Here is a 24,065-nt window from a genome sequence, read left to right as displayed (position 1 = left end):
GTAATAGTACTATCGTAATAGTAAGATCTATAAGTGTTATGTCTTGTCTCACGTCGCGTTTTCGTGAAAGCTTTGATATAGTCTTTCATTAATGTGATTCAGTTATGTAAGCGCATATTCATAAGTACAATCTTAGTTTATTAATTTTGTTATTTTGAAAATAATTCCACTCCATAACTCAGAAATCTGTTACCCCGAATGTCATAACATCGAAAACATTACCATTTTCAAGAATTCTATAGCCCGGGGGAATTTCGTACGGAGCATTTTTAAATTCGTGTAATGGCATACTTGGTAGTGGAATTTTGAGCATTTGGATACAATTTTTGAAAAGCTTAGTTATATTTGGAAACCGATATTTTTTTAATATTTTTGTCAAGGATTTTCCAATTAAAGTTTCACAATCAAACATTAGAAGACGCTTTAAACTAGGTGCAATAGAGGTGCGGTTGTGATATTGTTACTTTGCGAAGATCTCAACAAACTACGTTTTATCTCTACACAGAAGTTGAGTGTGCTGCTTGGGAAAGTTAACACTGACTGGTGCTAGAGCTAATCTAGAAGGTGCGTTTTCTAAAACCAGGTGCATTAATGGAACACGGTGCCGTCGATAGTGGTCAATGACTCGTTGTTGCATCACTGACCTCGTAGATGTGCATTTGATGCAAACGAAATACTTGCGTGAACGTGGTGGTGCTACATCACTTTACTCATTTGGATTTGGTGCGCTGGTGCATTTTCTAAGGAGGACTTTGGTGCACAGGTGCAAGTAACAGTGCCGGGTGCCAGGTGCGAATGTGTGTTTGTGCGAAGAAGTACAACACGGGGAGGTGTTTTCGACCACAAAATTTAAGGAAGAATTCATACCATATTGAAGGAAACCGATACATACCCTAGCAGGAGCCGAATCCCCACTCACCCTATAACCACCGAGGTTGTTCACGACACACGTGAACGTCGCGTCACGTCCTGCAGCAAAGAAAGGGAAAAAGGGGTTTTGAATTATTGGGAAGTTTTCGAAGATTTATCGGTTTCCGGGGCGTGAATTAGCAGTGAGCATTGTAGGGTGCGGCATATTTTTCGAAAATTCTTAAAACCCCAAGCTAAGCCTACAATTAACTGAATTCAAATAATATAAGAAGAGGAACCTCAAAATAAGAGACAAAAATATTCTTTATTTGGACCAATTTTGACTATTTTAGCATCATTTTCTTCAAAATTGAGGTAAAGTCTGAAGATGAAACGAAGGCACACAAATCTTGAAAAGCACAAATCTAGAGAACCAAAAACCTCTAAATCTTAATATTTTTTGTTAAAGTTTTAAAATTTATCGTTTTATATGATTTGAATTCAGAAGTGCTCACGAATTTCTAGTTTTGAGAAACTTCGAAGCCGCACTCTAATGAGTAGAGTGAGTACAGTTTGAGGATACGAACCTTTTGCTATCGTAACGTTTTCCAGTGGGTATACAAAATCGGGCTCGAATGCTGCCACCGCTAGAGGGTTGAATGGATTCATGGGTCGATGGTCGCATGGAATGAGAAAGTAGAAAATTGAAAACTCCGTGGTTGTGTTACGGTGAGTGTTACATTGAAACTAATTAATTAAATCTGTGATTCGGTTTTATCGGATCAAACATTTGCAAACGAAGTAAGTTTCGGGTAGAGCTTTCAGTTTATCATTCGATACACGATACGATTCTGTTGAACACTGAATTAAAGACCGGCGATTTAATTTTAAAAGTTATGTGAATAATTTAACGCGTTTTTCTATTTATACATATCGTGGTCATTGATCAATCAGTCTTCGTTTGGTCATTCTTTTTCTAACCAAACTCAAACAGCGTTCTTATGAACATTTTTACAGAATTTTCTCTCCTTGTATAAATACAGAAAGTCGACAGAAATGGCAAACGAATACAATATCTGGTATTAACAGCCAATAATATACATATTACTTAAACTCAAACAAACACATAAGAGATCCAAACCATTTTGTTCATCGTAATGATCGTCTGGATGGAGCATGTGGTGAAGTTGCTATCATCATTCAAAGGCGTGTAAAACATCAACTTTTCATCAACATCAACCCAAGTATTTGGATGCTGCTATTTACCATTTGAATGCACTGGGCAGCAAGTTAATGGTATGCTCCAAACTGATTTGCAAAAATTGACCCGCGATAAGTATTTTTTTTTTGTCATTGGTGACTTAAATGCCAAACATCGCTCGTTGGATAATTCGCAAAGTATATCCAACGGCAGAATTTTATTTGATTAGTGCTCTTCAGGATATTTCTCATTTTAATACTCTGATAGCCCTACTTGTTTTTCCTCTTCTAGAAACCCTTCTACGTTTGACTTGGTCTTAACCTACTCTAGTCATCTTTGAAACCAACTGGTTACCCACGTTAATTTTTATTTTGATCATATCGCTGTAACATTTCAAGTATCCTTTGAAGCGATTCTCAATCCTAGGGCGATTCAAATTTTAAAAATGTTCGAAAATCTAATCTCCCATATGCTTCTTACCATCCTAACCATAAAAATAGTGTTCTGTGAATTTTTCAGCTTTCTAGGTGGTGATTCAAAGTTGGCCCAAAGACAATGAAGGTTTATATGGAAATTACTATGGAGAAATTTTGAGAAATGTTCCAAACACGCTAGTACTGTAATGTGAGTAGAAACTCATCATCCCATATTGAAAACTCATTCTTCAAACCTTAATGAAGGATATTACTGTTGAGGAACCAAATTCAACTTATAATATTCACGCATGAGTCAAAAGCCCTGAATCTAAAACCATCAAGTAGACATATTGTCACGTACCAATTGACATCCCAAGTAGCCACTAGCCCACTAGTGCAGCCGAGTGATAATCTGAAGTTTGAGGAGGCGGGAATAGGAGAAAATCATGCCGATCTTGAAGTGCCTGAGAAACGTCGAGGTTTGTGTGGTGCGGCACGCAAACGGCTGAAGAAGCTGTTAAAGAGTGGTATGGACTTTTCTGAAGCCCGAGAACGGGCTAAAGTCCCTCTAGTAGGTACTCCGAAGAGACAAAGAAAGGATGCTCTCGACCGTACCAACAGTAGCGATGAAAAGCCTGCGTACAAAAAGATTCGAGATGTTGGGCTCTCTCAAGAAGGTTAAACGAAAAACTGGGTTGGTGAAGCCCATGCACAGAAGGTAAATTTAAATATTCCTTTACAATCAAGCGTAGCGATACCAGTCGATAGGAATGTGGGGGTAAATGCCAGGGACTCTGTAAACCCTGTGTACTCACGTGAACCAAAAACAACGCGCGATAGGGTACGAGATGCCCTCCCAGCGCCATCGTACAGTGAAATTGCCAGCATGGTAAGGCTAGGTATCATGCCCAAGAATTATCCTGCAATTGAGCTGTCAATTAACCAGCAACATGTAGTTCAAGAAGCTCTTTTGTTGGCCGTTGTTCAGCAACGCCGAGAACTGTTCAAGCCTAAATTTACTTGCTGTCGATTCCTGGGTATTAGGTGCTCATATGTCAGGACAGGCTGATTGGGTGAAGAACAAGTTTTCTTGTTTAACACTATGGGAAGGAGCTGACTTAGTAATAGTGGACGAAGATAAGATCCCACGTCCCGAAGAGCTGGTCACCTTTCTCACGTGGAGTGCCAAGTACAGCAATGAAATGATATTATCACTCATTGAAAGCCAGAACGAAAACCTCTGCACTGATGCGTGGAGGATTCTTCGGCGCCACCTTAAAGGAGAACATGTTGAGCTTGTACTTACTGTTGATGATTCTTCTTTGCGTAAGCTGTCTGAAAGGCAGTTTGTATTAAATTATAGATGTGGTCAGATTCTCATGAAAAAGAAACGCCATATTCAACCAAATACTGTCGACCAAAACCCCATTTATGTAACAGAAGACGTGGATATGGATTCCATTGAAGTCCAACAAGATCCAAAAATTCCAGGGGCAAGTCGACTTGGCAAGGAATTAACTAATTTCGGAAAAGACACCAAAAAAAGTAATTCCCAGGGAGCAGATGATAGTACTGGGCATGGTGGTTCAAATATCCAAGGGCAGTCAAATCCTCATGGTAACAAAAAAGCCACGAGTGGTAAGCTCAGTACGATCAATCATAAGTCGTTGGTTCAGGGCCGTCTCCAACAACGGGAATAGAGTGCCGTAAATGAGAAGGTAAGTTTTATGCGATTAATCTAATAAATGTTCAATATGAATCTCATAAACATCATTTAGGTGAATCTTCATCATACGAAGGGTGCCTCATCAGTGCTCAGTAGAAGATTCACAAAAGAAAATATAGACGTGGGACTAATACAAGAGCCCTGGTTAAATAATAGTAAAGAACCCTACCCCTGCCCTTCAAGAAATTGTAAAGTTCTGTACGATGACAGTCAGTTCAAACCTAGAACAGCCATTCTTGTGAACAGGGACACAAAATATGTCCCAAATCACAAAATTTATATCAAGAGACATCGTTGCGATTAAGATGGAGGTGCCGAAAACTCGGGAAAAAACGGGGGTATGCATTGCTACTGCTTACTTTCCCGGAAACGTTGAAGACGTACCTACATCTTCGGTTGTCTTCTTCTTTTTCGGCATAACGTCCCCACTGGGACAGAGCCTGCTTTTCAGCTTAGTATTCTTATGAGCACTTCCACAGTAGACCTATTCATATTGCAATTTCAGAGAAAACTTTCCGTTTTACTGTTCAACCGTAAACCGCAGCTGTCACATCACTGATTTGCAGTGGTAAATCATCAGTAGGCTTCAATGATACCTTGGATACCGTCTTGATGATTGTTGTTTGTTGGTGTTTTTCATAGCGCTTTCTCTTTCAAACATACTATGATTGAATTGTTTGCTTCAATGATAGAATAATTTCGAAGCCTGCGGTAGAACTTTGACAGCTGCGGTAGAACTCGGCGGCTACCGCAAAACGGAAAATTTTCTTAACAACCGTAATATTTGAAAAAATCTCTGTAAATCTTCCGGTCAAGTAGTATTCTGAATTCTTATGCTAAGAACATCGTCTGGTCAAATTTTCAGCTCAGTTGATAAAGATTACGGTATGCTTTAAGTTAAAAATGTGTTTTTGGGCTTATTTCAAGGTTTGAAAAATCATATCTGGCATGTGAAAAATCAAAACCACTTGCTATTACCACTATTTGAAAGCTAATTTTATTCTGTTAAAGTTTGTCGAAGACGCTAATAAGATTAAATTGAGTTTAAACATTGTTTGATCCAGATTTGTTCGCCACAGTATCCAGAAATCACAGTTTTCTCAATATATATGGTATAGAAAACACACATTGAGATTATTTATTCAAGCCCTAATCAACGGGAATCAAACATAATAAACCTATGAATTCATTGACCATCAACTGCTTACATGTTGCTTGAGGCAATAAATTACAAAAAATGCCCAAAGATCGAGCACAGCATCGCAACCTGATGAAAGTTAAATCGTGCGTGACACATGTACCGACGAATGAATGAATTGAACAAGCTTGCATGGACCAATGCACGAGTTCACTAATTTGACGTTTGAGCGGTGCCGAATTCACTGGTTTCTATGGTCACATAAATAACACGGCACCGCTAAAACGTCAAATAATGAACCCATGCATAGGTCCATTGCTTTTTCTTTCCAATTGATGATTGTTTTGATCGCATTTCACTGGCCATTTAGAACGATTTGAAAACAATCATCATCATCGACTGAGAAAAGGCAGTGCTAACGTGTTCATTTTTTATGTTCTTTGAAGCTCACGGTGGTGCTTTTGGTTCACTCACAGCGGTTTTACAAATGTGCTTCATAATTATCTATTTTTTACAATTTGTTTTTGTAAGATAAATGGTAACTTTGAACGGGATTCACTTCTAGATATGCATAGTCATCATGTCTGGAAATTTAAAATCTGAAGTTTTCATACAGGTATGCTTTCCAGAGAAAAAACTCCCCGAAAATAGAGATTTTCAAGAACCACGAGACACAAAACTCAACCAAACTATGTTAAAACTTGCTCCAATCATAAAACCGTTTCGACAAAAGTTCATAGAATTCGATAAACTACTGTGTAGAGGTATTGCCGATAAGGTTTGGTGTTCCTTTTGGCAGTTATGATTTTTAAAGCTTGAAAATAGTCCAAAAATACAAAATGAATTGGAAATTCACTCCAAATTGACTGAAATTTTGACCAGAAGTTCATTTCGACATGTAAAATTAAAGTATTGGTTGACTGGGGAGTTTCCAGACATTTTTGAAATAATGAATAGGTCTATTCCACAGTTATTCACTGCGAGCTAACTGTGCCAATGACCATTTGTGCATGCGTATATCGTGTGGCAGGTACGGAGATACTCTATGCCATGGGAAGTCGAGAAAATTTCCAACCCGAAAAGATCCTCGACCGGTGGGATTCGAACCTACGACCCTAAGCTTGGTCTTGCTGAATATCTGCGCGTTTATCGCTACGGCTATCTGGGCCCCATCTTCGGTTGTAAACTTTGCAAATTCCTCTAAAAAAATAAACGCCCAATTTATAATAGGGTGCGATGCAAATGCCCATCACACAATATGGGGAAGTACTGATATTAATAAAAGAGGAGAAGATCTTTTAAGCTTCATGTCTTGTTAGACGACAGACATATGTAATAGAGGGGATTCTCCTACTTTTGTAAACTCTATCCGACAAGAGGTTCTTGATCTCACGATCTCTAGCGACCTGCTATCGGAGAAGATTGTGAACTGGCATGTTTCTGATGAAGAATCATTGTCAGATCATAAACAAATCCGGTTCGATTTTAAAGCTGGATCAGGAATAACAGAAAGCTTTAAAAACCCATTGAAAACCAATGGACCGATGCACGAGTTCGCTACTTGACGTTTGAGCGGTGCCGTGTTTGATTTGATTTGATTTATTGTGACTGTAGGCATTTGCCCATTATCTTAAACTAATTATAATGTTCTTCCGTCAATACAATTAAAAATTAAATCTTATCACATACTTAATTTGTTCTTTGGACATTTCAACATTTAAACAATCACGGTTTGCATTATAAAACGACATCATACGATATATAGGTTCATTTCTAGCATAGTTTTGAACTCTATTTAGAATTTGAAACGGCCTTGTTAATCTTAAACCTGTTCTACCCTCATATAATGAAATCTGCCCTGCTATGTATTGAGAATTATATCTACCATCAATTATATCCTTTAGGAACAAAGCGTCATCCGTTTTTCTTCTAATTTCGAGCGAATCAATTCCAACAAGCGTGCATAATGATTTATAATCCGGCAAAACGTCTCTCCACCCAAGGTTCCGGAGTGCAAACCTAACAAACTTTTTCTGTACACTTTCGATTCTTGTCTTATGCGTTTCGTAATATGGCTGCCAAACTATTCCAGCATACTCAATAATCGAACGAACTAATCCAACGTAGAGAGAAATTATTGTGTACGGATCATCGAATTCCTGTCCAAGCCGTCTAATCATTCCAAACATGGCATTAGCTTTTGCGATTACTTTGTCAATATGTTTAGTAAAGGATAGTTCACTATCGAGGTCCACGCCCAAGTCATTCACACAAAACGATCGATGTATGACATCTGCACTCATTCGATAGTCATAGTGGATTGTATTAGGCTTTCTAGAGAAAGACACCACGTTGCATTTAGAAACATTGACCTTTAGACCAAACTGCATACAAAAGTTGGAGAACAGCTCAACATTTCGTTGTAGATTCCGACAATCCTTCAAACAACTTATAGGAATGAATATTTTGACATCATCGGCGTAAATGAGGATGTAGACTCCATCGAGGTAACTAGGCAATTCATTCATGACAAGGATGAAGAGCAAAGGGCCCAAATGGCTACCTTGAGGCACCCCGGAATCAACAGAAAATGATTTCGATCTCGTTTGGTGTAGCTTAACGTATTGGGTCCGATTTTCCAAATAAGTACGAAACCAGCTGAGAATTCGATCTTCAATGCCGTGTTTTCCCAAAACTGATAGGATGGCATTAATGTTAATGACATCGAACGCTTTAGACATGTCTGTATATATTGTGTTCACTTGTAGTCCATCCATCATCCACTGGGAAGTTCGAGACACAAATTCAGCCAGATTCGTGGTCGTAGAGCGCTTTTTCAAGAACCCATGTTGACATGATGAAATACGCGGTTCAGTCCATGAATAAAGCTGGTCATAGATTAGGCTTTCAAACATTTTCGGTATTGCGGATAGAATGGCTATTCCACGGTAATTTTCCACAGGCAACTTGGAACCCTTTTTATGAACCGGAACAATGTGCGAGATCTTCCACAGCGCCGGGAAATAGCCACAAGAAAGAGACAAATTAAACAATTTGTGTAAAGGAAGTGCGAACGCTTCGACGCAACTTTTGATACAAATATTCGGAATACCATCGGGACCGCTAGCTTTGGAAACATCTAACGTTTGCATTTTTAAACACACTTCGTCCAAAGACAGTGCTATTTCAGGTAACCGCTCTTCCGCACGGGGATATACAGGTACTTGAATCTCATTTCGTTCGGAGTAAACTGCATTGAAGTATTCGGCAAACAACTCAGCTGCACGTTCGATGCAATCAGCATTCGTCGATTTGTACGTAACATTAACTGGGATTCCAGTATCACGCCGTTTTTTGCTGACATATTTCCAAAACACTTTTGGATTAGCCTGAATGTTAAATTGCAATTCATCCATATATGCCGCATACTGGGAACGTTGCTTCGTTTTAAACTCTCGCAATGCTTGTCTGTACGCATCCTCATCACGGATCGATTTGCTCCGCCGGAACTTGTTGTGCAGCTTGTTCTTAATCTTTAACAGTTGTACAGTTTCAGAGTCGAACCACTCGGGGTAGACTGGGCCACCTCTTTTATTGTTAACGACACGGCAATGTCTTGAAAAAACTTCATAGATGGTAGCATAAAATGCTAACACATTAAAGTCGACAGCATTGTTCACACGATGTACACCATTTCCTAATTCATCAAACATTTCAAACCTGCGTAAGTAGCTAACCATTGCGTCGGTGGATGCATTCAATTGTGCTACGTCAAACGTTTCGTATTCAATGAAAATATCATCCCAATTGACGGTTAAGAGCTCTTGCACAATATCAGCGTAATCACATCTCTTGAGGTCCAATTTACGTCGTGTTGGTTGACTGTGCAGTGTAGATTCATCATAGGTAAGTTTGTTGTAGTTAACGGTGAGTGACATAGCATTATGATGAGTTTCGTTGTGGAGTAGGGGCTCACACAAGTCCATTTGACAACATTCATCGTCGTTCGTAAATGTTAGATCGAGGAAACGATGGTTTTGATTCGGAATACCACACACTTGAACCAGTGCACAGGCAGTCAGTTCATCAACAATAACAGTTTCCTCCGGTGTGCGGACTTGCAGTGGTAAGAGAGATCGTTTTCGTTCTCACGGTACCAAATGGTGTTTTTCAGATTAAAGTCACCAATTACAATAACTTTGCTTTCAGGGCTTGCTGTATCGACCAGTTTACGAACGCTGTCGCAGTGTGACGAGTATCGTGCTAGACTCGCATCGGGAGGTAAGTATATGCAACACAAGACGATGTCGGTCTTTCCAATGGAGATTCTTACTGAGACTTCTTCATTGCAGGATGACTCATTAATAATACAACTCGGAAGAGTGGCTCTTACGGAGATGAGAACACCCCCTCCGGATGGCTTATCGGCATTCAACGGCGAACGATCACATCGGTAGGTAACAAATGATTCATGAAATATCATTCCATTCGTTATTGACGCATCCAAATTCGTTTCACAGAATACGTAAACATCGTAGTCATTCTCGACGGACGACAAGAAAACGGACTGCAGTCGGCCGCTACTACGGATACTGTTCATGTTCTGGTAGTATATGCGTATTTCGTCGACAGAGTGGACATTATAATCATTTTTCCTTACAGGCTTTCGAGCGGGAGACGGGATCGGAGAGTGTAAAGTCGGTGATATTGGCGCAAATGAATGACTAGAGCTAAGGTTCGAAACGAAAGACATCAGGGCGAGCCGACCGCGAGAATTCAAATTCTCGGAAATATATTTCTTTTTGCCACGACGTGGCCAACAGTGCCTTTTCTCTCAAATCCATCTCAATTCCCACCTTGAAGGAAACGAACGAAAGATCCTCAATTCTTCGTCCCTTCGGAACAAGTTTTACCACTTGCACATCTGATTGAGTCTCCAAATTACGTTTCACTAATCGAACAATATCATCGGTAGTAGCTTTAGGATCGAATTGCGAAAGATATAACCAACATTTTTGCACTTGGCTTGCCAAGGGCACCACTATGCTCGGATCATCATCTTTACTTCCTACCTGTTCATCACGTGTAGATAGCCTATTTACAGAGCTACTACCATCGGTTCTGTTCCGTTTGGCAAGTTGAGATGAAAAATGGAATTCACCTACGCGTTTAGGAGTGCGTGGTGTCAGGCTAAGTATTGAGTTGATTTTCGCTGCATTTTGCTTAATCTCAGATTTTAGCTTTTCCAACACTTTGTTTTGCTGCACTTCAAGGTGTAGCATAGCCTCATTCGTGGATGCAATAGCCTGTCGAAACGTTGCGTTTTTCATCATCTTCGTGCAAGCCGAGCACATCCAGTACAGCTGAGAGTTAGACTGGATCACTGTGCGAATCTCCGGACTGAGGTGTACACATCGGAGATGGAAGGTTGACTTGCAGAAACCTTTACAGACGATCTCTTCTTCTTGGACGAGATCGTTACTGCATGCAAAACAACAGGAAGCCATTGTTGTGGTGAAACTATACGGTAAGGATTTCAGAACGTAAAATCTCGATAAATTGTTCGAAACTCAAACGAACTCCACGATTTTCAAATACACGAGGTAATTCCACGTCGATTCTGAACGAAGTACAAAATAAATACGATGCCAAACACGTCGAAAACTACGAAATTATTGGATCGCAATTAGGTACACAAACGTAAACAAATTTAGACGTTCACTTTTTTATGTGTTATTTATGTGACCATGGAAACTAGTGAATTCGGCACCACTCAAACGTCAAATTAGTGAACTCGTGCATCGGTCCATGGACCAATGCACGAGTTCACTAATTTGACGATTGAGCGGTGCCGAATTCACTCGTTACTATGGTCACGTGAATAACACGGCACCGCTCAAACGTCAAATAATGAACTCGTGCATCGGTCCATTGGAATGTCTATAGTTATCATTTAACAAATAAGAATTGGTATAACGGTGAACAGTTCACGACTGTTTCACAACTGGAAAATGCCATTAAGGCGGCATTCACAAATTACGTAACGCTCTAGGGGGAGGGGGAGTAGGCTCAAGTGTTACGGCTCATACAAACATTTGAAATTGTTCATACAAAAAGCGTTACGGAGGGGGGAGGGGGTCGAAAATTTCCAATTGTAGCGTTACGTAATAAATGGACGCTGCCTAATAGGATCATTGACCGAATGGTCTCATCTTATCATGCTAGCTGTCCTATTGAACAATGGTCATCTAACAGGGATGTGCCTTGGTGGAATGACAAGCTGGCAGGATTGAGGAAGAAATCCAGGCGGTTGTTCAATAGAGCAAAGATTGGGTTGAATACAAAAAAGCCCTATCAGAATAAAACAGAGAACTAAGGCACGCCAAACGTAGGGACTGGAGACGGGCATGTGAAAGCATCAACAACGCTCCTGCAGCTGCAAGGCTACACAAAGTCCTTTCAAAAGACCATTCAAATAGTCTACGTAGCCTTAAAAAAGAAGACGGCAGTTATACTGTTGACTCTTCTGAAACACTGGAAGTTATGATGAGAACTCATTTCCCTGAATCGATCCCATATTCGGATGAAGAACAGGTCTCAGATGAGGCAAGACATGTATGGTCGATAAATGCCTATCAGAATGCTTGTGAAATCTTCACGCCTTCGAGGGTCGAATGGGCATTCAGTTCTTTTCAGCCTTTCAAATCTGCCGGGAAAGATGATATTTTCCCAGGCTTACTGCAACAAGGAAAAGAGACTCTTTGTCCGCTCTTTACCGAAATATTCAAAGCAAGTGTTGCGCTTTCATATATTCCAAAAGCGTTGCAAAAGGTTCAAGTTGTTTTCATTCCACAAGCTGAAAGAAAGGATAAAACAACTCCCAAAGCCTTTAGACCTATAAGCCTTTCCTCTGTTCTTTTAAAGACAATGGAAAAAAATAATTGATGACTTCATCAAGTCAACAAGTTTAATAGAAATGCCTCTTTGTAAATACCAATTTGCGTATCAATCAAGTAAATCTACCATTACAGCGCTGCAATCGCTGGTAAATAAAATCGAGAAATCTCTTGAAGCCAAAGAAATAGCCGTGGTTGCTTTTCTCGATATTGAAGGAGCATTCGATAATGCGTCCTATAGATCGATGAGTTTAGCCATGGAAGCAAGGGGCTTGGATAAAAGTGTTATCGAATGTGTTATGACTATGCTCAAGGATCGCACAATTTCTGCTGATCTAGGTGGTGCGCAAATATCTATAAGATCTACGTAGTGATGTCCTCAAGGAGGAGTGTTATCGCCCTTACTGTGGTTTCTTCTAGTAGACGAACTCCTTAAAAATTTAATAGATCAGGGTTTTGAGGTAATTGGATATGCCGATGATGTGGCCATCTTGGTTCGTGGAAAGTTTGATAACACGATTTTCGATCGGTTGCAAACTGCGTTAAACATAACTCTCAAATGGTGTAGGAAAAAGGGGTTAAACGTAAAACCTTCAAAAACTATTATCGTGCCTTTTACCAGAAGGAAAAATGTAAAGCTTATACAGCCTTCTTTGAATGGAGTTCAAATTCAATTTTCGGAAGTTAAACACCTTGGGGTTACTTTGGATAAGAAATTCAACTGGAATTCTCATCTGAGCAAGGTCATAAGTAAGGGTAGTAATGCCCTATGGGTCTGCAATAAAGCCCTAGGAAAAACTTGGGGAATGCGACCTACTATGGTAAACTGGATTTATTCAGCAATAGTCCGACTAAAAATTAGTTATGCTTCACTGGTATGGTGGCCCAAGACAAGTGAGGTAATCGCTCAGAAGAAGCTGGCTAAGTTGCAAAGACTTGCTTGTATATCAAATCACCGACAATCTAGCAAGACCGGGTGCAGCTTCGGCCCTGAACCGTTCTGTGGTGTTCCTGAGTGCACTCTCAGGATGAAACTGTCAAATTGGGAAATGTCCATGGTAGAATCCAATTAGAACGCCACGGATACATCCAAGCAAGCGAAAATATTCATAAAACCCAGTCTAGCTAAAGCCCGGGCTATACTGAATCTTGATATAGGAAATCTTAGGGTAATAACTGGCCTGATGACTGGTCACTGCCCAAGTAGGTATCATTTTAAAATGATAGGAAAAATACAATCCTCAGAGTGTCGTTTTTGTCAAGCTGAAAACGAAACTGCTGAGCATATACTCTGCAACTACGCAGCATTGCTTGATCAAAGAATGCAAGCATTTGGAAAAGGGTTATTAGAGCCCTTGGAAATTCGACAATGTAGTCCTAATAGGGTAATAGACTTTATAAAACGAGTTGTGCCTAGTTGGGACAGTGTGACACATCAACCAATGTCTATCACATCTCAATTGTGAAAGGATATTTGATGAGCACCAAATAAAATATGGGTCATACCACAATATTCCTAAATAATGCAAGCAGTGGTTAAATGGCTCTACAGATGAGGAAAAAAACACCATTAGCCCACTAGTTTGCTTTGGGCTTATAGGGCTTGCAATCCGGGTTATATAGGGCATGTCAGATAAAAAGCCCAATAGTAGCACGGAGGGTGAATTAAAGTGCTATTTTGGTTATTCGGAATGTGTCAATAACTTGGACAAATGGAGTTAAATTCCTAGTACTTATACTGGATAAAAATTTAACTTCCATAAATCACATTGAAAGCATGCAAGCCATTCGTAACAAATACATAAAATGTCTGTATTCACTTATAAGCATAAGCATAAAAAAAACAAGCTTTTGACCTACAAAATAAAATGGGCTGGCCATGTTGTATGCTATACCAATATAGACTTGCTGTTGTAATACCAGAAAGAAAACTCTACAGAGAATTCAACACGAAGTTTTCAAAATGATCTTGAAGCTTCCTCCTTGGTAATGAATTACTTAGGATACCCTGTGGAACACGTTTTTGTCTCAAGCACCGAAATACTGCTATTTACTTAATCAAGGATTACTGAATTCATCGTCATTCATCTGTATAACAATACATGTCAACAAAGTTAATAATACTTGCAATGCATGAAGTTATTTGTTGATGACTTATAAAAGTATTGTATTTGGACATATAAGAGAAATGGTGAATTTTATATGGAAACTATGTTGGAAAAATCGATTTCATCTTAATTTAATCGCGCAATTTCTACCAAGTTATACCTGTGAAAGTTGAAGTACTATTTTGCATACTTGATGAATAAGATTTTTAAAAAGTTTGATAAATCATACTTTATATTTAACGTAAAAATCATATAAACTTTGGTGACCTGTAGCTAAAAATTGTGTCCTGCTGGAACATTTTTGACAAAGACATCAGATTTAGCAACCCCAAATCTACTAGAGACACATAATTTGACCCTTGAGACACGCATATATGTCATTTTTGTTACGCTGTGTAGTTGAAACATTAGAACATATGTCAAATCAAACAATCAAAATTCATACAAAAATCGTTGCAATCTTCTATTGCCACTCTGAGTGCTGTCAGCCAAAAGATGAAGCTTGCTTGTCAATGGAAGTAAGTTGCAAAAATGTTCGTTAATTTTACTTACAATAATGGAAATGATGTTTTCTTATATACTAAAAGCTATTTTTTTTTGTTTCTTTATTAAGGTGAATTTTGGCACATTAATGTATGGCTAGTTCTTCACCTGACTGGAAATTCCAGATGGGCATCCCACGAAAAATGAGTATAGAAGGATGGTCAGAAGGACCAGCCTTTGAGTGTTGACGTTGGATAGCCTTATAGCTGGTTCAAAAAGGATATGGTTTCGATATGGTTCGTTTTGACTTCATACTGTTTTCGGTGTTCGAAACTTTTGGTAAATATTAATGCATATAACGATTTGCAGCCAAATTTACAATATCTTTATCAGATTACATTACAAATTTACATTATCTTTATCAGATGAACGTGAGTTCGTTTTGTATAAACATTACAATTTGGTCAATCATTTATCATATTTATCTATGAAAATGTGAAATTTCACTCCATAAAGAATATTTAACAGCAATGTGTCTATAGAAAGTTCTTCGATGATGGTAATGAAAGCTCCAGTCATCGCTTTGTTGATCTTATGGTTTGAGAGAAATATTATTCCTTGCTTGGCAATGTGATAAATAAAGTCGGAAAAATTACTTCAACTCATTTACGCACATTCGGTGGCCTTGAAAAGGGTCATAGGCTTTGTTTGCTCGGATGCTGTCATAGATAAATAGCACTACAGGATGTTATCAGTTGATTGCCATGGTTAAACGGGGAATCCTCGACGCAAGTGTATAAATTTGAAAAAATTCTCTGCTTATATGACGAGCCAGCTGAATGTTTCCTGGCAGGTAAATGCTGATAGCAAACATCAGCAACAGGCATTGGATCACACGGCAGAAGTCGAAATATGGAAATGTAGCTCAAGTTTGAAACCTTGAGCGATTTCACAAGCCAAATGCTCGATTTGCCTAATAATAGTGGTAATGGTACCTAACGGGCTTGATTCTTGACTGCATCACATATGATGAGTTTATCACAAGCCAAAATCTGGAAGCGCAGGTCAATCTAGAAATCTTGAGTGATTTCACAAACTTGACGCTGATCAACAGTTCAGCAGGCTTCTGGCTGCGAGGTGTTCCTCGCTAGGTAGGTTCGGAGGAGCTCTTACCAGCTTGAAAGCGAAAATGGAATGAAACCGAATCCGGCGAAGGAAGCATCTTTAAAACCCTAAGTTTAGCAGGTGATGCTCTTCCCTTTCGTGCTCTTCTCTTTCTGATTGACCTAACCAGGAAATGGGTATGTGCCAAGAATGTGTTCGGCTTAGAATCGCTATAAAATTGTGGAAAATGCTAATGCGTGACAAAATGGTCGAACATGAACTGTTGGAATGGTTGAAATTCCATAAATATTCAATACTTAACTATTGATAATCAATAGTTTTCTTTATTATGAAGGTAAATTTCTGATCCATGGGTGCCAAAATTATTACAATGGGTCGATGTGAATTGGTTTCAAAAGCGTTCGAAATATGTCGCAATTTTGTTAAATGTGATAATTTTTGTAATCTAAGTGTTCCCTTAAAATTCGATTTCACAAGTCCGACGCTTGATTAGCAGCTCCTCGGATCAGCAACTCAGGGTGCTTCTGGTATTTTGTTCCTAACGGGCTTGCTTCTTGACCACCGATGCTGAATTTATCTCGAGTCGAAATCTGCAAGCGCGGATAGATTTGCGGCAGCGATGACGATGGCTTAGGCGCTTTTTTCCGAACGGCAGTAGTTCGCCGCTCGGAGATGCGCCCAAGCCATCGTCATCGGCGCCGCAAATCAACCTTGCGTCTTCCTCTCCCGACGACACAAATTGGACTGTGACGCGGGCAGGGTTGCCACTAGATTTTTGAAAATGTCTGGCGAGTTCAAAATAAAAAGTCTTGCAAAGTCTGGCAGACACCATTGTGCAGGTATACTACTACACTCACGCAAATGGACCATCGATAAACATAGGAACCCATTATGAAAATTCGCCATAAGAAATCGGATTGAAATTCATAAATTTTCCTTATGAAACCATAATTTGAAAACAAAAAAACGTTTTCGTGGCAACCTGGAATCGAACCAAGAACATTGTGATCGACAGGCCCGAGCGTACACCACGCGCCTATCAACGCATTGATGTGAGTTGATGCTAAAACGATACATAAAGCGTTCGTATTGCAATAACCGTTCCATCTTTCATAAGGCAATATGTATGAAATTCGATAGTCCAGTTCGCTGCGTGTAGAATCGAATTTCAACGGTAACAAAAAAAAATATACAACATAGAAAAAAAAATCTAAATTCACATCAGCACTAAACATGCCCTTTTTTAAATGTTTAAGTCTGCATTGGAAAACATTTGAGTATTTCAGCTATGGTATTTATCAAATAAGTCCTTTATGTTTGTTTACATTATGGAACATAGATTCATATGATTGTACAAAGTTAAAATGATGAATCCCTGAGAAAGTTTCACCATGTATGTTTTCAAAACTCTATATCAAATTTATTAATGAGAACTGCACTCTAGTAGAGTTGATTTGGACACAGTTTAAACAACATACCGAACAGAAGAGTCTAGGGTAAATATGATTTAAATTCTAAAATACCATCGCATAATAATCAAAGTCACTAGGATAACCCCTCTACTGCCATCATCATTTTTCTACCAGAAAACAATATTTTATTCACGATGACTTTTTTGTTTTTTAATAGTTTAGCAGTTCCAAAAAAATTGTTTTTGAAATCTGTATCGCTTTTGAATCATTGGTTACTTGGTTTTAAAAATATTCCGCAATTCTTTGGGGAATGACATTCCCCATATAAAACTCCTTTGGCCGCCATTTTGTTTTTACTCAATTTATCAAAAAAAAAATACATGGGCAAAATAATTACAGGTTTTAAGGAGATTCTATCAAAAAAAAAATCATAAAGATAGATTGAGTTATCTTCAAGAAAACTAAAAATTACAAAATGATGTTTTTCGAACTTTTCATGATCTCTTTACGGCCATAGTGGAACCAAACACATGAATACACATTACTCAAAAACGATTGCACCAATTTAGTTCAGTTATACACAACAGGCTCTCATCAAACTATTGTTTTGAACAGTGTTGTTCAGACTCATTTCCGCGAAAATAACATTTTCCGAACTACGAAGCCACGAACTACAACAACCATGCTCTATCCTCCTAAGATAGAAAAGCAGATGGTTAAGCTTGAGTACTGCACACAAAATCGATCAATTTTGATCCCAGAGAGCCACAATTCAAGTTTCGGTGAAATGAAATGAGTGAGTGAGTGAGTGCGAATCATTTCACCGAAACTTGAATTGCGCCCACCGAGATCGAAACTGTCGGATCCCATGTGCAATACTCAAGCCCAACCACCGCCCCCTCCATCTCAGGAATACAACGCACAGATATAACAGTACATGGCTTCACAATTCGAATTTCGGGGAAATGAGTCTGATCAACACTGGTTTTGAAAAGCGAATATACCAATCAGAAGAAAAATTCTAATCCTGCGTAATTAAGGTAAGTATGGCTAACCGTCGGTCTGTATAGTCTGGCTGAATTTGAAAAAGTCTTGCAAAATGAGTAGTTTGTCTTTTTGTCTTTTCCTCTATCAAAAGTCTTGCAGTGCCAGATTAATCTGGCATAATGGCAACCCTGGACGCGGGTGCAAACGCAAAGCGAAAATGACTCGCCCGACCGTGTTCACATTCCGACCGCAAAAAGAAGACTGAGGGAAGAAACAGGACCGGTGCGCTTTTATAGTGGGAAGCGGAACCCAAAAATGTGCTTGAATGTGATTGGTTACATAAGAAAGGGGTCAAAATTTTACGATTTTCCAATAGTTTGTTGCCAATAATCAATAGTGTCCTCTATTTGAATCTACGCGTAGATAAATTTCCAATCGATTGATGGATAAATATTGAAAATCTATCGATAAATGGCTGAGTTATTGGCGGTCAAAACCTGACCTTTTCGTTACATGTTTCGTTTTTTGAAATTGTATCCCCATATGTTGCCGAAGGACGTTATCCAACGTCAAAAAATGTAAAGGACATCACCACACACTAGTGTGTTTCAAGTCGAAAAGTGAGAAGGCTGCAACAGATGCTGGAGGTAATAAGCCGTCGACTAGTCAGGACCAACGGGATTCATTCAACTCATCTCCATCCAAGTGGCTAATGTGGCATCCTCGGAGTCTATAGTGTCCACTACGACTCACCTGCCTTCGGTTCAAGCTTTGTTGGCTAGAGCAGTCGTTGTTATCGAGAACGACAAGGGTAATCGTATTCATACTCGCGTTTATTTGGATTCTGGGTCGGAGTGCAAATGGTTCGATCAAGGTTGTCCTAGTTCGCACGTGAAATAGATTTTCTCATTCTCTTGAAGGTGACGGTGAACCTTCCACCCACTACCACAAGAACGGATAATTGGTCGTTTCCAAGTGGAGTTCCACTAGCCGACCCTACATTCTTCGAACGTTACGGTGTAGACCTGGAACTCGTAATAGAACAGTTTTTGATTTCTTCCAAACAGGTCAGAGGATTTCCTTGGGCGTAAAGTATCCGACTATCAACGAGTCTGTTTTCGGATGGACAGTGAGTGGCGGTATTCTACACTTACGAGCTAAATACGGTAACGTATGGCACCAAACCAGTTTCATATCTGGCCACCAGAACGCTGCAACAACTGGCTTTCGATGAGGAGAAGACGTTTCCGCTCGTTATAGATGACACGTACATGGATTACGTCATCACTGGCGCCGTCGAGGAAGACAAAAGTAGCTGTCTGCGATGTCATTATGTGGTGGATTTCGATTGCGTAAATGCGCGTCAAACTTTCCTACTGTATTAGAAGGTGTACCAGAAGAGGATCACGCCAGTTGGACACCGGAGGGGATCGAATTGGACCCAGATCCCTAAATCTAAATTTGAGATTGACTTGGATGCCTGGTACGGACACTTTGAGATTCCAGTTCACAATTCCAACTTTAGATCCTGGCAAACCACTCACCAAACGTTGCGTCCTTTCTGTGAGCCCTTGGGGCTCTTAAGAACAGCTATAATGTTTGCAAAAAATTTCAATCAGCTACTGTGGACTTTCCATGACCGCGAAAATAAACATAGCTGGGATCAACCTTTACCAGCGACGGAGGGTGAGTCTTGGAAAAGGATTTACGAGCAACGGAAGACCAAATTCGAATTGATCGTGGTGCCATCATTCCGAAGGCCGTTTTATTGGAACTCCATTGCTTCTCAGCCGCTTCCGAAAAGGCCTACGGAGCTTGCCTGTACACGAATAGTCTGAATGCTGCAGGGGAAGTGAAGATACACCTATTAACTTCCAGATCAAGAATGGCACCGTTGAAATGTTAAATTCTAAGGTTGGAGATTTCTGGAGCAGTTTAAGCTGCGCTACTTTTTGAAAAGGTCAAGAAATTCGATTCACTTTCAGCGTTCGATTCGTCAACTAGCGTCCTACGTTGGATCGAGGCAGCTCCATCTACATGAACCACTTTCGTCGCCAATCGAGTGGCAAAAATACAGTCCATTACCGAAATTTCTCGTTCCAGCAGATCTTATCTCTAGAGGAATCGCCCTGGAAGACATCGTAGAGAACCAATTTTGATGGAAAGGGCCATCTTGGTTGGAGGAAGAGGAAGAAAAATGGTCATGCTTATCGGAAGTATTACCACCTAGTCCAGAAGAGGATCAAAAACGGCATATAGTTGTCGCCGCTGCATCTTCTAGCATCTCCTAGTTCAACCAAGCGTATTTCAAAAAGTTCTCATCGTACATCGATCTTGTTCACCGCACTGCATATTGGCTTCGCATTATGAAAATTCTATTAATACCGAAGAAGAAAAGAGTTTCACGTGCTTATTGACAGCCGAACTGAGGGAAGCTGAAAATACATTTGTCCGTTTGGTACAAAAAGAAGGTTTTCGTGATGGAATGGAGGCAATAGGCTAGCAGAATTTCGGTTCCAAAAGGTTCCCCACTGCGGTGGTTCAATCCTTTTATAGCCGACGATCAACTAATTCGGTCGCTGGGCACCAGTTCACTCGCTTGTTACTCCATCACTAACACGACGTTTGATTCATTTGGGGCCACAATTACTGTTAAGTGTTATTCGTCTGCGATTTTGGACATTAGGAGGAAGAAGTGTAGTAAAACAGATCGTCCGCCAGTGCCTGAAATACTTTCGGCCGAATATTTGAACCGTTCAACAACTAATGGGAGATCTATCTGCGTCTCGAGTAGGGGGGCTGGGGGCAAGAAGGACACCTTAAGATATATAGGTTCAAATCATGGTTGATTAGCACAATTTTTGAAGATTATTCCAGTGTAGGGGCAAGCTCAGCTCTTGTTTTAAATGATGTTATCGATAGATTTCAAAAATATTAGAAACACATGAACATCTGATGATTTGAGATTTTTGAAAATGCCCCTTCTTATGAAGTTTTTAAACGAGGCACGGGGCAAGAGTGCCACTCGTATGGGGCAAAAAGACCACAAATTTTGTATATTATTATTTCCCCGCGTAAAGGATACATTGTAGAGTAAGTTAAGATAAAAACTGAGGGATAAAAGTTGACTTATAGTTAAAAAGTAATTTTACGAAATTAATTTAGTTTTCATCTTATTTGACTGTAACAATAATAGTAAAAAATTTCAAAAACCATTTTGAATGTCCAAGATGGTTTATTTTGATTTTATTTAGTAGGAAACATTGATTGAATGCAATATTAAACAAAAAAATAAAAGTTCATTTGATTTTATATGAGAAAATTGCGGTGTCCCTCTTGCCCCATAAGACATACTGTTATTATACATGTAAAATTTAATGTCAAAGGGACTTTTTCGAAAAAAAAATCCTCACAGCTATATCAAACAATTGAAAATCATCAATACTGTGCGGAAAAATCAATATGTTTTGTATTTATTGGGAGTCAAACCTTGTTTTCCAGTCTTACATTCTTATAATATTTCGCAAATTTTGCGTTGGTGAGTTAAAGACATTTTTCTATTTTTTTGTACCAAACATTTTTAACTGTAATATTCACACAACCCTCAATTAGTACTCAATTTTTACTTACCCTGTGTTGATTTGAACTACGTGAAATTAGAGGTGGCACTCTTGCCCCGGGTGTCCTTCTTGCCCCATGTCCCCCTAATATTTTGCGAATTTTTCTTCGAACATGCGTACACACCAAATTTTCGCTTCATGTTTCAGCAATTCGATTTACTGGAAGCATATCAGCAATGCGCTGTTTTGCTGATATACAGCATTACCTTCGCTGTTTAACTGGCATTCAGCATAATGATTTGCTGGATTGGATCCAGTAATTATTTGTTTGCTGCTAACCAGCATTTGATTTGGCAATCAGCAATCAACATGCTATTTTGCCGTGAACCAGCAAAGTTAATTGCTGAACACTTATCAGCAATTCATTTTTTGCTGAACAACAGCAAACCACTCTGCCTGTCAAGCAGAAATGTCAAATCAAAGTCTCTCAGTGCCGCGTCAAGTCGACCATGTTTTGCTCGTGGTGGAAAAAGTTTGAACGGAATAAAAGGTATTAAAAATGGAATCCGATCTCCAAAATATTCTGGAAGAGCTGAAAAACAAAGAGGCTCTTGATTTGGATTTGGAGCACTACTATTTCAACATCAAATTTGATCCATCCTTGGCCAATTTTTATGCATTTTTTACGTCCATTGTTTTCAAGGCAGCAAAGCCGTCGACCACGGTCAATGGTTACTTGTTGCAACTCAAATAAACGTGACCATTTGAGTATTACAAGGGTTAAAATGAGTAACCAAAACACGCATCGATACATAAATTAAAAGAAAATATGTAAAAGTAATAATAAACTTTGTATTCAATGGAAGAAAAATACCTGAAAATTTCAGCAAACACACTCAAAGTGCTGAAAAAACCAGCAATCTTTGTTATTATCAATTTGCTGATTAACCAGCAAATATAAATAGGTTTTACTGGTTGTTCAGCAAAAGAGCTGTCAAATCGGTTTACAATCCAATTACTGAATAACCAGCAAATTCAAATTTATCATACTGGTTATCCAGCAAAACAACTTTCATCTCATGTCAATTTGCTTTGCTGGATGCTTCAGTTAATTTTGTCTTGCTGGAAGAATTGCTGATTAACCAGCACAAAAAAAATCAGCAGAATTTTGCTGGTTTCCAGCAATAAAAATTTGGTGTGTAAATTACTTTGGACCACTCTACGTACGACTTGGTTCAAGACGCCCGGTGGTTAAGGCGTATGTAACGATTTTTATATGTATGAGCATAAAAGCAGTGCATATGGAGCTTGTTTCCAATCTTTCAACTGACCGGTTCCTTCGAGCTCTGCGACGTTTTATTTCTAGTAGAGGTGCACGAATAAATTTTCCTATAACGGTGCAAATTTCGTCGGCGCCCGAAATAAGTTACAAGAACTTCTGAGAATCCTCAAGGATAGCAGTCATCATGAAACTGTATCGAGCGAGTTAGCAAAGGAAGGAATTCAGAGGCGCCTCAATCCACCAAGCGCGACACTCTTCGGCGGATTGTGGGAAGCCGCTGTACGGGCTGCCAAGAATCACCTCATCAAGGTTTTAGAAGATTCCATCAATTCCAGAAGATCTCTGCACGCTATCCCATTGGTCACCACCAGCAAGCAAGTAATTTGATTGATATTCAACGCGAACTGTTGTCAGATTTTTTTTTTTTTTTGTGGTAAAATTCAGTTTTATTTACAGGTCATTTCAGGGTACAATACAGTTATTTACAAGTCAAAGACAAACAGTTATTTACACATCGAGATGAAAATTAAGTTGGTTAACATCAATTAAACCGTTAACGTCATTAACGAAGCAGATGTATTTTACAAAAATTTTTAGCATCTCAACTCTTGTTGTTTTCCTTATTCTGGGCAACGCCGGTCGCATCAGGTCTTCGAACGATAACCGTCTCCATCCATCCATCAGCGCGGTTAGCCTCTGTTGTACGACCGTCCATGCCGGGCCGACACGAGCACATTCGCTGAATTTATGCCGGAGCGTTTCGATTTGTTGTCCACCGCAGTGCACGCAAAATTCATTCTCTGCTCTCCGCATCACGAACAGCAGTTTGCGGTGCTCCCACTTCTCGTTTACCAACAGGTATAACTTGGTTCGTTCCGCCGA

The 24,065-nt window shown here is 39.4% G+C and overlaps 1 protein-coding gene across 3 annotated transcripts in view; it reads right to left on the bottom strand.

Moving 5' to 3' along the window:
* The window catches only part of LOC5564043 (MAM domain-containing glycosylphosphatidylinositol anchor protein 1), a 237,226-nt gene that overhangs the window by 77,540 nt on the left and 135,621 nt on the right, over positions 1–24,065 (bottom strand). For 2 of the 3 annotated variants that reach the window (XM_021848091.1, XM_021848100.1), the window contains exons 4-5: positions 1,437–1,496; positions 893–969 (exon numbers count right to left, since the gene is read on the bottom strand). In XM_021848091.1, coding sequence (XP_021703783.1) covers positions 893–969; positions 1,437–1,496 — 137 coding nt within the window. The remainder of the gene's footprint in view (positions 1–892; positions 970–1,436; positions 1,497–24,065) is intronic. The other variant, XM_021848106.1, reaches the window with a different exon arrangement.

This window comes from Aedes aegypti, chromosome 1, assembly GCF_002204515.2.
Source record: "Aedes aegypti strain LVP_AGWG chromosome 1, AaegL5.0 Primary Assembly, whole genome shotgun sequence".
Classification (NCBI taxonomy): domain Eukaryota; kingdom Metazoa; phylum Arthropoda; class Insecta; order Diptera; family Culicidae; genus Aedes; species Aedes aegypti.
The sequence above is the reverse complement of the archived record's forward strand: the minus strand, read 5'-3'. Positions and strand labels throughout refer to the sequence as shown.